Source organism: Crinia signifera, chromosome 1 (genome assembly GCF_055691185.1).
Source record: "Crinia signifera chromosome 1, ASM5569118v1, whole genome shotgun sequence".
In the NCBI taxonomy this organism is placed as follows: Eukaryota; Metazoa; Chordata; class Amphibia; order Anura; family Myobatrachidae; genus Crinia; species Crinia signifera.
In genome coordinates, this window is record NC_139217.1 from 161,001,826 (window position 1) to 161,014,527 (window position 12,702).

The 12,702-nt window shown below is 46.0% G+C and overlaps 1 protein-coding gene across 2 annotated transcripts in view; it reads left to right on the forward strand.

Moving 5' to 3' along the window:
- Positions 1-12,702, forward strand: part of BMP2K (BMP2 inducible kinase) — a 200,970-nt gene that overhangs the window by 68,021 nt on the left and 120,247 nt on the right. For both annotated transcript variants that reach the window (XM_083175555.1, XM_083175564.1), the window contains exon 2: positions 2,066-2,184. In XM_083175555.1, coding sequence (XP_083031681.1) covers positions 2,066-2,184 — 119 coding nt within the window. The remainder of the gene's footprint in view (positions 1-2,065; positions 2,185-12,702) is intronic.

A 12,702-nucleotide genomic window follows, 5' to 3' on the forward strand; every position in this document is an offset into this window, starting at 1 on the left:
CGGCGGCCTCTGAAGAGGCCAGAAGACGCCGGGATCAAGCCAGAAGATCTCCGGCGCCTCCTGGAGGAAGAAAGGGAGCGGCGCCGCCGTTGGCCAGGACAGGCCAGCGGCAGAAGAAAGAAGATGGCGGCCATCACCGGAGAGGCCAGCAGAAGAGCTGACGAAGCTCCCCCCTGCTGCCTCTTCCAACCCCAGGTAGGCGGCCCTTGGGCCACCTACCCCTACCCTAGACCACCGGGTGTCGGGCACTAGGCCCGTGGGTACTTTCAGGCCCCTCTGGCCTGTGGGCATTATAGTCGGGCCCTCTTGGCCCAGGGGCATATAATTGTTGGGCCCTCCTGGCCCTTTGTTTATTTGGTTGGGTCCTCCTGGCCCAAGGACTCCCCGGTGGCCCCACTAGGTCGGGCATTAGGCCCGTGGCTCCAATTAGCCGGGCACTAGGCCCGTGGCACCACAGCCGGGCGCTAGGCCTGAGGCCCCCATAGCTGGGCACTAGGCCCAGGGGCTCGATTAGTCAGGCCCCAGGCCTGTGCCCCACTCAGGCCTCTAGGCCTGTTCCCCACTCAGGCCTCTAGGCCTGTGCCCCATTCAGGCCTCTAGGCCTGTGCCCCATTCAGGCATTAGGCCTGCGGTCACCGACAGGCATTAGGCCTGAGCCACAGTTAGGATTGGTTTAATTGAAGGTAACCTTAGTGTGTATAGGCCGGCGCTAAGCCTGTGAGCAGTGTTCAGGCCCCTAATAATGTATGCTGGGATATTTTGGCACTCTGGGGGGCATATATGGCACTGTGGGGTATATGTCTGGCACTGTGGGGGCATATCTGTGTCTGGCACTATGGGGTGGTATTGTGTAATTGCCATCACAGTGTGGGGTGTAATGGTCATCACGGTGTGCGGCATATTGTGTAATTGGCATCACGGTGTGCAGTGTTAATGGGCATCACAGTGTGTGGCGTATTGTGTAATTGGCATCACGGTGTGTTGTAATGGGCATCATGGTGCGCAGTGTAATTGGCATCACAGTGTGCGGCGTATTGTGTAATTGGCATCATGGTGTAATGGGCATCATGGTGTGTGGCATTTTATGTCATTGGCATCACAGTGTGCGGCGTAATGGGCATCATGGTGTGCGGTGTAATGGGCATCATGGTGTGCAGCGTATTGTGTCATTGGCATCACGGTGTGTGGCATAATCATGGGCATCATGGTTTGCGGCATATTGTGTAATTGGCATCACGGTGAGCGACGTAATGGTCATCATGGTGTGCGTTGTAATGGGCATCACGGTGTGCAGCGTATTGTGTCATTGGCATCCCGGTGTGTGGCGTAATTATGGGCATCATGGTGTGCGGCGTATTGTGTAATGGGCATCATGGTGTGCGGTGTAATGGGCATCACGGTGTGCGGCTTATTGTGTAATTGGCATCCCTGTGTGCGGCATAATGTGTAATTGGCATTACGGATAAACAGTGTTTAATGATTTAAGTAGCCTGTAAAAATGCAGGGACTGATCTATCAATCAATTTATACAGCACTGCTATAATACTGTAAGATTGGAATAGGTGTGCTGACTCAATCTGCAAGCACACAGTACAATCACGGTACAGACCACGCCCCCTGCTGATAGGCCACACCCCCAATTTTGTTTATAAAAAAAAATTGGGGGGGGGGGGGGTGTGTGTGACACCATGAGTTACTACACCGGGTGAGACCAACCCTAGTGACGCCACTGCTGTGACCTCTTCAGGAGTCGGCTTTAATAAAACCTACAGTGTACATGCTCAATAGTTTATACTGTCAGATATCAGTTGAGAGGTAAACATTTATTTTCGTTACGCTAAAGTGTTATTGTATTGTGTGCTTTGTACTGTATGTGCTTACAATTTGTGTTCTATGATATCTATTGCAATGTATTTGCTAAAATGTGCTGTATGTCAGCATTGTATTTTTCATATTATCCTAACCTCACCATGTCCAATCATTAAGATATGCAACACTGTATTATTGACTCATTAGATGTGTTCGTTATAAGACAATTGATTATTTGTCTCTTTAATGTTTTCAGGGGGCTTCTCAACTGTGTTTCTGGTTCGCACTCATGGAGGACTACGTTGTGCTTTGAAGAAAATGTACGTTAACAATGTGCCTGACCTTAACATTTGCAAGAGAGAAATAACTATTATGGTAAGTCTAACTGAAGAGGTTATGTATGCAATTTATAGCACATAGCAAACAGGGAAAGGGTTGGATTAATCTGCTTGTAGCTGCAAACTATTAATCCTTAACACTCCAAAGTTTTATACTTCAATGACCAGACCACATTAACCAGTTTTGCAAAGTGCTGAGCACATATTTTTGTAAATTAATCTTTGCAAATGTTTAATTTATTTATTATTTTCTTCATTAATGGCATAGAAAACAATATGAGAAATATAAAAAATATATATTTATATGATGCTATTCCTCTGTTCATGTTTGCTTTCCTGATGTATATGAAGTATGCCCCTTTGGGTTATTGTCATAATACCCCGGGTTGTGACTCAGTGGAAAAGGGTTCCAGAAAAAAAAAAAATGGGCACCTGTAATATGGGATTCCTGCCCCGGTATTGACAAAGGTTGATACCTGGGTTAATTTAAGATGAGTTTACAGCATGGATATTGGGTAACAAATGGAAGGATGTCTGTCACAGCTATCACCGTGTAGGGAGAGAATACAGCCCCACTGCAGGTTGACGGTCTCTGTTTCCAGGGTCCGGGCTGTTCCTGTTCTTAATTCTCCTTCTCACATTTAGGACTTTCTTCGAGTTGCACCCACTATGTGGAATGCCCTCCCATGCACAATAAGTCTCTACTCCAGTCTTAAAACCCTCAAGCGTTCCCTGAAAACTCACCTCCTCATGCAATCTTATCGGATTCCTGAACCGCCCACATTACCTTCATAAAACTTTTCCTTCCATCCATCAATTCTTACTGTACAGCACAAACTTGCTCACTTATTTGCTCATTTATTTACTCTATCTACCTCCTGACCCCTGGCTTACTTTACTCGGTCATCATATTTTTCAAGCCCACCATGAACCTTTGCAATCTGGTGGATCATTGTGCATTATAGAATACAGTATATGCTTCTCCTTTTGTATCACTGTATATTTCCCTATAGATTAGAAGCTTGTGAGCAGGGCCCTCCTACCATTTGACCATTTTGTTTTCGAATAGAATAGAATTCCTTTATTCGTCTCACAATGGAGAAATTTGCATTGTTATAGCAAGGTTCAAACACACAAGATACACAACCATGACCATTATACAATATAATTGCAGCAGGAAGGAAAGACCTACGTTAAGTATCGAGGGTGAAGCAGCCTATCACTAAAAGAGCTACCCAGTTCCAACAAAATATTTGTGGTTCTGACGCATTATCCAATAAGGATGTTAACTTGCTAATGATACTCCTCTCTCCCACTACTACTACCGTATCCAAAGGCACTACCAAAACAAAACTAGGCCTTCCTAACTAGTCTGTTTAGTCTCTTACTGTGGGCAGTCGAAATGCTGCTGCCCCGACAAACCACTCCATAGAATATGGCCGATGCCACCAGAGTCGAAAAAAGGTCCTCAGGAGCGCTCCCTGCACTCCAAAGGACCTCAATCTCCTCAGCAGATGAAGTCCGCTCTTCCCCTTCCTATACAGAGCAGCAGAATGATCAGACCAATCCAGTTTATTATTCAGGTGAAAACCCAGGTACTTAAAAGATTTTACAATCTCAATATTCACTTCCTAAATCCTCACCGGTATTGGAAGAGTATGATGATGTCTCCTAAAATCAACTACAAACTCCCTAGTCTTTCCCATATTAAGCTGAAGATGGTTCCCCTGACACCAAATAGCAAAATTCTGTGTAAGTTCTCTGTACTCCCTATCATCCCCATCTAAAATCAGGCCCACTATAGCAGAGTCATCAGAGACCTTCTGGAGATGACAAGTTGGTGTATTACAGATGGAGCCGGCCTCTTTCTTGCAGGGGTTTGCAGTTCCGGCTCTTGCCACGGGCACGCTCGCGCGCGCCCCTTGGCTACGGAGCTTTCTCCGCCACCTTCCCCGGTGCTCCTTGCCACCCCACCGTCCCCCTATCCCTGTCCGTCTCTCTGAAGTGAAGGTGGGCAGGGACCCGCAGTGGCGCCGTCTGGAAATGGGGAGACACACGCGCGTCCCATTCAGATGAAGCGCCTCTGCACTGGCGATCCCCGGGCAAGAACTAGAGGCGCTCCATCTGTATATGTGAAATCTGCAGTATAGAGGGTAAATGGTGCCAAAACCGTTCCCTGTGGCGCCCCCGTACTACAAATAAGTGTTAGACTGGCACTCCCTTGTCCTCACATATTGCTGATGGTTAGTCCAAGTGATTAGGTGATGATCCACCCCACAGTCCACCAGCTTTTCCCCAGAATTATGGGCCTAATGGTGTTCGAAGCACTGGAGAAATAAAAAAACATGATTTCCACAGTGGCCCCAGCCCTCTCCAGAAGGATCTCCGCATCAAAAGGAAGGGAAGGATCTCCGCATCAAATATATGATGGCGTCATCCACCCCAATGCCAGGCTGATAAGCAAACTGTTCATCAAAGCTATCACAAGGGGTCGAAGATAGCCAAGGTCCAAACTTTCCAGGGACTTCATCAGCTGTGATGTCCTTAGGATGTGAAGTTTTTGGCACAAGTACCACACAAGATGTTTTCCACAACTGCGGTACCCTCCCTACAGACTTATATTAAAGAGGGTTGTTGCTATCACTCACAACTGCCCTGCACAGGACTTAAGAACTGATACCATCTGGGCCCGCAGCCTTCCTTACATTACACCTACTAAGTTCACTTCTCATCTAATTCGCTGTAAAAGACAGGGTGGAGTCAATAGGGGGTAATAGGGCTATGCCCTGGCATTAAAGATAGAGGATGCTGCTGTCGATGGCAATCTACCAGGGGTGAAGTGACAGCCTGATCAAATCTGTTGAAAAAAAACCTTCAAATAATTCACCCACTTTAAATCCTCCCCAGTCTGGAAGACCAGTTCTTTATAGCCAGAAATGGTTTTTAAATCTCTCCAGATTCCACTGACATTCCTAAACTGGAGCTGTTCCTCCATCCTCTTCCTATAGCTCTACTTCCCCTTACTAATCTTCGCCCTCCATTCCCTCTGCACAATCCTCAACTCCTTGTTGCCTGACCTAAAAGCCCTCGTTTTATCTTTGAGAAGAGACTTTATGCCAGGGATAATCCAGGGTTTGTTGTTCGAGAAACATCATACTGTTTTTTACCAGCCCAGTGCTTTCCACACACAAATTAATATGATCTGTAACTCCGTTTGTAAGACCATCAATGTCCTCCCCATGAGAGTCTATAAACACACACACAGTAGATTCAAAACAGTCCTTCAGGACCTCCTCTGACTCCTCAGACCATTAGTTCACAGTACGTGCAGACACTGTTTTGTCTGTATTTATAATTGTAAAGCACAACGGAAACCTTCTGCGCTGTATAAGAAACCGTTAATAAAGTAAATAATAATCCTGGGGAGATCTGGATTTCCAGGTACATTGAGATAGTCATCTGTCAGCAGTGTAATTGGTGCCACAGTATAAGTTTCACACCTTTTTCATGCAGGTTAGACACTGTTACTGCAGAGCTGAGGGATTGTTACAGCATTGTCTTAAATGCCGAATTTACAATTGTTCATGATTGCAAGCAATAAACAAAATCTATTACCAATGCAGAGGCAAAGTATTCAATTTCTAATTCTAATAACCCTCTATTAGCATAATATTGTTCACATGGGGATTCTTAGGAGTTAATAGTAGTCTTACCATCCAGCATTTATATATAATATCAGGAAAACCCTTGGACACCGCCAGTGGCGTAAGTTCGTTCAATTCGCCCGGAGGCAAGATAAGTGCCCCCCCCCCTTCATAGAAAAAGAGAGAGAGAGAGATTCATAGACTTACAGTCAAACGCTGCCGCATCTCCCTGCCGCATTTCCCTGCCGCCTGCTTGCTTCAGTGACAGACAGTCACACTCGCACACTGGCTGTGGGGAGTATACTGTCTGCCGCCCGACTCCTGGCTTTATCGCTAGGTGACAGAGGAGCAGCGACACGGGCGGGCTGCGCACATGGCTACGGGGGAGCAACCCAAACACAGGGGAGGGGGCGACCGCACACCTGCACGGCGTACCACTACTACCGGTAATAAGAAAACTGGAGCGCCTGCCCGCCCACTGACCCGCACTGCTACATAACAGCTGCACCGTAGTATGAGTAAGATAAGTGCGGCAGGCGGCAGCGGCACTAAGCGGAACAACGGAGGCAATGGAGCCAGTGCCCCCCTGTAAGCCTGGCGCCCGGCGGCAGATGACTCCATTGCCTCCGGGAGTTCCGCCACTGGACACCGCTACAACACCTTTAGCAATGTGGATTCCCAGGTCCATACACACTGGGCGATTATGCCCAGCTTGTATGGACAGCGATGACCGCTATCATCGCTCGAGGGGAAAGCCACTAATAAGTGCATATACACTGAGCTGATTTCCCCCTGCCCAGCGCTGTCAGTTGGGGGGGTGGAAGGCTTTGCATAATGCAGTGCTATGCAAAGCCGTCCACAAAGCTGCTCATCTGCTGGTAATGAGCAGAAAATGTCTCCTACCCAAGGGATAAATGCAGATATTGTGTGGTTATATGTTGTAGTGGGTGGGGTGGGGTGTACTGAACTGTAAAAGAGCTGTCTCATGTATAATTTTTCATGAGTACTATGTTAATAAATACTACAGATGCATTATGGGGTGGGATGTATTGCATACATTATGCAATACATGATACATCCCGCCCACAGTATGGCCGCTAAATCTTCTGGGTTTCAGACTGCCGGATCATTCAACAGACATTTTATCTCACAGTGGGTGGGATGTATTAATATACATCGCCGCCTGGTCGCCACGACGCTAGCGCATATGTATTAACATATGCGGCTAGCATCGCACTGTGGTGACGGAGCCTCCCCGTGATACCTGTCTCCATCACCTCTATGGGCGCCTCCTCCTCCCTTCATGCCGGGACAGCTAAACAGGCTGTCCCCGGCGACTCCTCCCCCCCCCCTCCCCACCTGCAGCCGGAAGGACCTCCGGCTGCCTTGCTAGGGGGAGGAGGGGTTTACCTTCCGGGTCCAGAAGGACCTGCAGCAAGGTAAGCCAGAGGAAGGGGGGGTCGGCGGAGGCGGCGGGTTTGCGGCGGAGGTGGAAGATGGGCTTCTATAGGGTATCACCACCCAAAGGTGGCGATACCCTGCCTGCTGAAGACAGTGCGGCCGGGTTGGTAAATTTTAAAATGCTGTAAAACGTGTAATATAGAAACATATTATTTGACGGAAGAGAAGAACCACTTGGCTCATGTAATCTGCCTCTTAAATGTCCAGCTTAAGGCACAGTCTTTTGAAGTACAGTCTATGAAATTGAAGGGCAGATATAACAACTAGTGATATTTTTGTTACAAATGATCAGCTGCTGTCATGTGTTTAAAAGCACCCGTTTTAATTTGTGATACTTTAATGATAGGGAGATTTCATAATTACCTGTACTGTACTTATATATGAGAACAAATAAATTACATAAGTGATGTTTTGCTTTCTGTTGGTAATATTTTGATGACTAATAATGTACAGTTATTGGCATTTAAGGAATGATTAATAATATACACTACTCACAAAAATAAAGGGAACACTTTAACAACACAATGTAACTCCAAATCAATCACACTTCTGTGAAATCAAACTGTCCACTTAGGAAGCAACACTGATTGACAATCAATTCCGCATGCTGTTGTGCAAATGGAGTAGACAACAATCGGAAATCATAGGCAATTAGCAAGACACCCCCAATAAAGGAGTTGTTCTGCAGGTGGTGACCACAGACCACTTCTCAGCTCCTATGCTTTCTGGCTGATGTTTTGGTCACTTTTGAAAGATGGTGGTGCTTTCACTCTAGTGGTAGCATGAGACTGAGTCTACAACCCACACAAGTTGTGCAGCTCATCCAGGATGGCACATCAATGTGAGCTGTGGCAAGAAGGTTTGCTGTGTCTGTCAGCGTAGTGTCCAGAGCAGGGGGGCTCTACCAGGAGACAGGCCAGTACATCAGGAGACGTGGAGGAGGCCGTGGGAGGGCAACAGGCCCGCTACCTCCGCCTTTGTTCAAGGAGGAACAGGAGGAGCACTGTCAGAGCCCTGAAAAATGACCTCCAGACGGCCACAAATGTGCATGAGTCTACTCAAACGGTCAGAAACAGACTTCATGAGGGTGGTATGAGGGCCTGACATCCACAGGTGGGGGTTGTGCTTACAGCCCAACACCCTGTAGGATGTTTGACATTTGCCAGAGAACACCAAGATTGGCAAATTTGCCACTGGCACTCTGTGCTCTTCACAGATGAAAGCAGGTTCACACTGAGCACATGACAGAGTCTGGATATGACAAGGAGAATGTTCTGCTGCCTGCAACATCCTCCAGCATGACCAGTTTGGCAGTGGGTCAGTAATAGTGTGGGGTGGCATGTCTTTAGGGGGCCGCACAGCCGTCCATGTGCTCGCCAGAGGTAGCCTGACCGAGATGAGATCCTCAGACCCCTTGTGAGACCGGAATGGGATCATTCGTCAGACTGCATTTAGGTCTACAGTCATTAGGTCGACCCCACTAGGTCGACTGGCAGGAAGGTCGACCTGACTTAAGGTCGACATGGGCCAAGGTCGACATGACTTAAGGTCGAATTTGCATAAAGGTCGACATGAGGAAGGTCGACTGTTCATAAGGTCGACATGGGTTTTTCACTGTTTTTTTGATCCGAATGTCGACACAGTCGACATGGACACAGTTGGCAATGAGAATCGGACCCTCGCATCGCTCGCTTCGCTCGCTATGCTTCGGGCTCGGTGCCTCGCTGCGCTCGGCACACTATTTTATTCTCCCACCACGCCCTAGTGGATGGTAGGGCATGAAATACCGCCTGTCGGCACATGTCGGCTCAAAAAACAGTGAAAAACCCATGTCGACCTTATGACCAGTCGACCTTCCTCATGTCGACCTTTATGCAAATTCGACCTTAAGTCATGTCGACCTTGGCCCATGTCGACCTTAAGTCAGGTCGACCTTCCTGCCAGTCGACCTAGTGGGGTCGACCTAATGACTGTAGACCTAAGTTCATTCTAATAGATGACCGCATCCCGTGAGACCATATGCTGGTGCGGTTGGCCCTGGGTTCCTCCTAATGCAAGACCATGCTAGACCTCATGTGGCTGGAGTGTGTTAGCAGTTCCTGCAAGACTAAGGCATTGATGCTATGGACTGGCTTGCCCGTTCCCCAGACCTGAATCCAATTGAGAACATCAGGGACATCCTGTCTCACTCCATCCACCAAGCCACGTTGCACCACAGACTGTCCAGGAGTTGGCGGATGCTTTAGTCCAGGTCTGGGAGGAGATCCCTCAGGAGACCACCTCATCAGGAGCATGCCCAGGCATTGTAGGGAGGTCATACAGGCACGTGGAGACCACACACACACTACTGAGCCTCATTTTGACTTGTTTTAAGGACATTATGTCAAAGTATTGAATAAGAATATTTCATTCATTCAGATCTAGGATGTGTTATGTTAGTGTTCCCTTTATTTTTTTGAGCAGTGTATTAGAAATCCTGCTCTGACATCTGAAATATTTTCTAGAGCTTTGTTCTACTTAAAATATATAATTAAAATAAAACAATTTCAAATCCTTTTTAGACAAAAACAATATAATGCAATGGCGGTTTTTACCTATGGGCTGTAGGGCTGCAGGGCCCCCCAGGTAATATCCGCCACTGGTCTCTGTCACTGGCCCTTATTCAGATCTGAACGCAGTACACATTTGTTTGGAAAATGGGCAAAACCATGTGCACTGCAGGTGGGGCAGATGTAACATGTGCAGAGAGAGTTACATTTGGGTGGGGTGTGTTGAAACTGAAATCTTAATTGCAGTGTAAAAATAATGCAGCCAGTATTTACCCTGCACAGAAACAAAATAACTCACACAAATCTAACTCTCTCTATACATGTTACATTTGCCCCACCTGCAGTGCACATGGTTTTGCCCATTTTCCAAACAAATTTGTATTGCGATCAGATCTAAATAAGGGCCACTGTCTCTGTTTGTGAGACTGCTCTGGCTTCACTGTGACTGGCAGTGACTTCCTATTGCAAGTCCAACCTGCCAGTCACCCAAGGCAGTCCCATTGGGAGGTGTTGCCTCCCTCCGGGACGCAACTACATGGGTTGCTGAGCAGCAGCCCATAAAAATCAGGTTCTGCGCATGCACAGTACGAGGATGATACTGTGCATGCCCTGCATATGCCTCTGGGGGCTGCTGCAAAAGCAGCCCCATAGAGTCTGGGGACCAGCGTGTGTGCAGTACCGCAGAAGCTACAGCGATGGGGACCAGGGGCCAGGGCCTAGGATATCTGGCAGCAGCTGGAGGGGACCATGGTGGTGGCAGCATAGCGGGGGGGGGGGGTCATCGCGGTAGCCCCCTCCTCCGCAGAGGTATGAGCGGTCACTGATATAATGTAAAGACTATTGATTATTATATTATTATTTGTCAGACATCTAGAGTGCAAACTCATTGCTTCAAAGATAAAAGCCTTTCAGACATGATCATCAAAGGACATTTAAAAATAGTATCTTGTTTTTCTGTGGGAGTTTTTTTATATTATTGCAGCGCAGTATAAATAACATTAGATTAATTATTCATCTTTGTTTCAGGGTTCAGAGTGAAAGTATTTTATGTCTTTCCTCGTAAAATGTTGATGAGTTATTTTGTACTATACTTAAATGAAAAACAGTAGATAATTATCTCAATGTCATTGAGAGTCCAAAAATGTGTCTTGAAATAACTTAATTCAATTGCAGTACTGTCCCACAGTTACAGAAGGAACCAGTATCTCCCCCCCTGAAATAGTTTTTTTTTTTTTACTAAAAAACAATAAAATATTAGTGTAAACAGTTATATACAGTAGAAAATGGTAAAGTAATGGGGGAGGTTCATCATAGCTTGGAGGGAGATAAATTACCAGCCAATCAGCTTCTAACTAAATTTACAGGCTGTGTAAAAAAAAGGGGAAAAACAAAGCAGAAAGTAGCGCTTAAATGATAAGAATGGGTGAATCAATTATATTAAAATACAGTTTTCATAAAGCATGTTATACAGCCCAATGAATAAAAAAAACAGCATCCGAATATTCCAGACTGTTAGAATAGATAAATTGACCCAAAATGGGGTTGGTATATGACCTGCACTGTCCACAATAGCAGCAGTCCCACTTGATGGAGTCCACACACTGTTTTATCCTGGGAGCTGTATGAGGGAGTCCCAATTAGATGACTTGGATGGGACTACAACCTCTGAGCATGTTTATATCCAAATGGTACCAGGTTTGATTCAACCAAAGACATCCAACCTTTGGGGGCCAGGTGGTCAGCGAAATCAGCAGGTACGTCCAACAGCAATGGAGGGTCCAGCAGTACTGGTTCTGAATAATGCTCCAACGCGTTTTACTGGACTCAGTGCCAGCTTTATCAAGGTGTGCTGTTATGAGTACGGGGCTCATATTTATACCCAGAGTTCCCTTACTCTAATTAGCATGATTAATTGATTCACCCATTTAAAAGCAAGCATATTCAATATTTTCAATAAAACTTTATGGAGACAGACTATCCCACAGAAAAATAAATCACATTATAATCCCATTATCGGTAAAAATACTTTAACGTAACCTTTGACCCCTTCATAATGGCTGGGTTAGAGCAATTCTAAATGAATAAAAAACAAAAATAAACATTATTATCCTTAATGGGGGGATATTGGCATTTTATATTCTACAGGTTGGTGTCACATTAAGTGCATTCCTCCCGGACAATTGGTTCCTAGGGGATGCAGTCAAAATACCGACATATAGAATGTACAGGTGAAACACCTTTGTGTCGACAGGTTGCGAGGTCGACATGGTTTTTTCACTGTTTTGACAGGTGGCATTTCATGCCCTACCATCCACTAGGGTGTGGTGGGAGAATAAAAGAGTGTGCCAAGCGCAGCGAGGCACCGTGCCCGAAGCATCGCGAGCGTGTCGACATTTGGGTAAAAAAATACAGTGAAAAAACCCATGTGGACCTCGCGACCTGTCAACACAGTCATGTTGACTCTTTCACCTGTACATTCTATATATCGGTAATTTGACCATATCAGGATTTTAAATGTCTGGATTTTGTCCTTGTCGGGATTTTGTCCTTGTCAGTATTATGACCCATTTGGGATTTTGACAGTCGGGATTTCATACCGAATCCTTTCCTAGAACTCTTGTACGGACGTCTTGAGTTCACTCAGTAGTAGGTTCCCTGGCAACTATGTTTTCTCTCAAAATACAGAAGAAACCATATAATATCAAAAAAGGATGGCCTGAGATCAGATGTGCTGCATGTCTGATCTGTCGACTTCCATTGAGGTCGTAAACTGATCGTATGTGCTTTCAACCCTTTGCAGTCCAATTTTTTTTTTCAGTCTGGTTTAAATGTTTCAATTTATTGTTATTTTATTTTATTTCTTATTCAAAAATGGTCTACATTGAATGTTGAACAATGTTA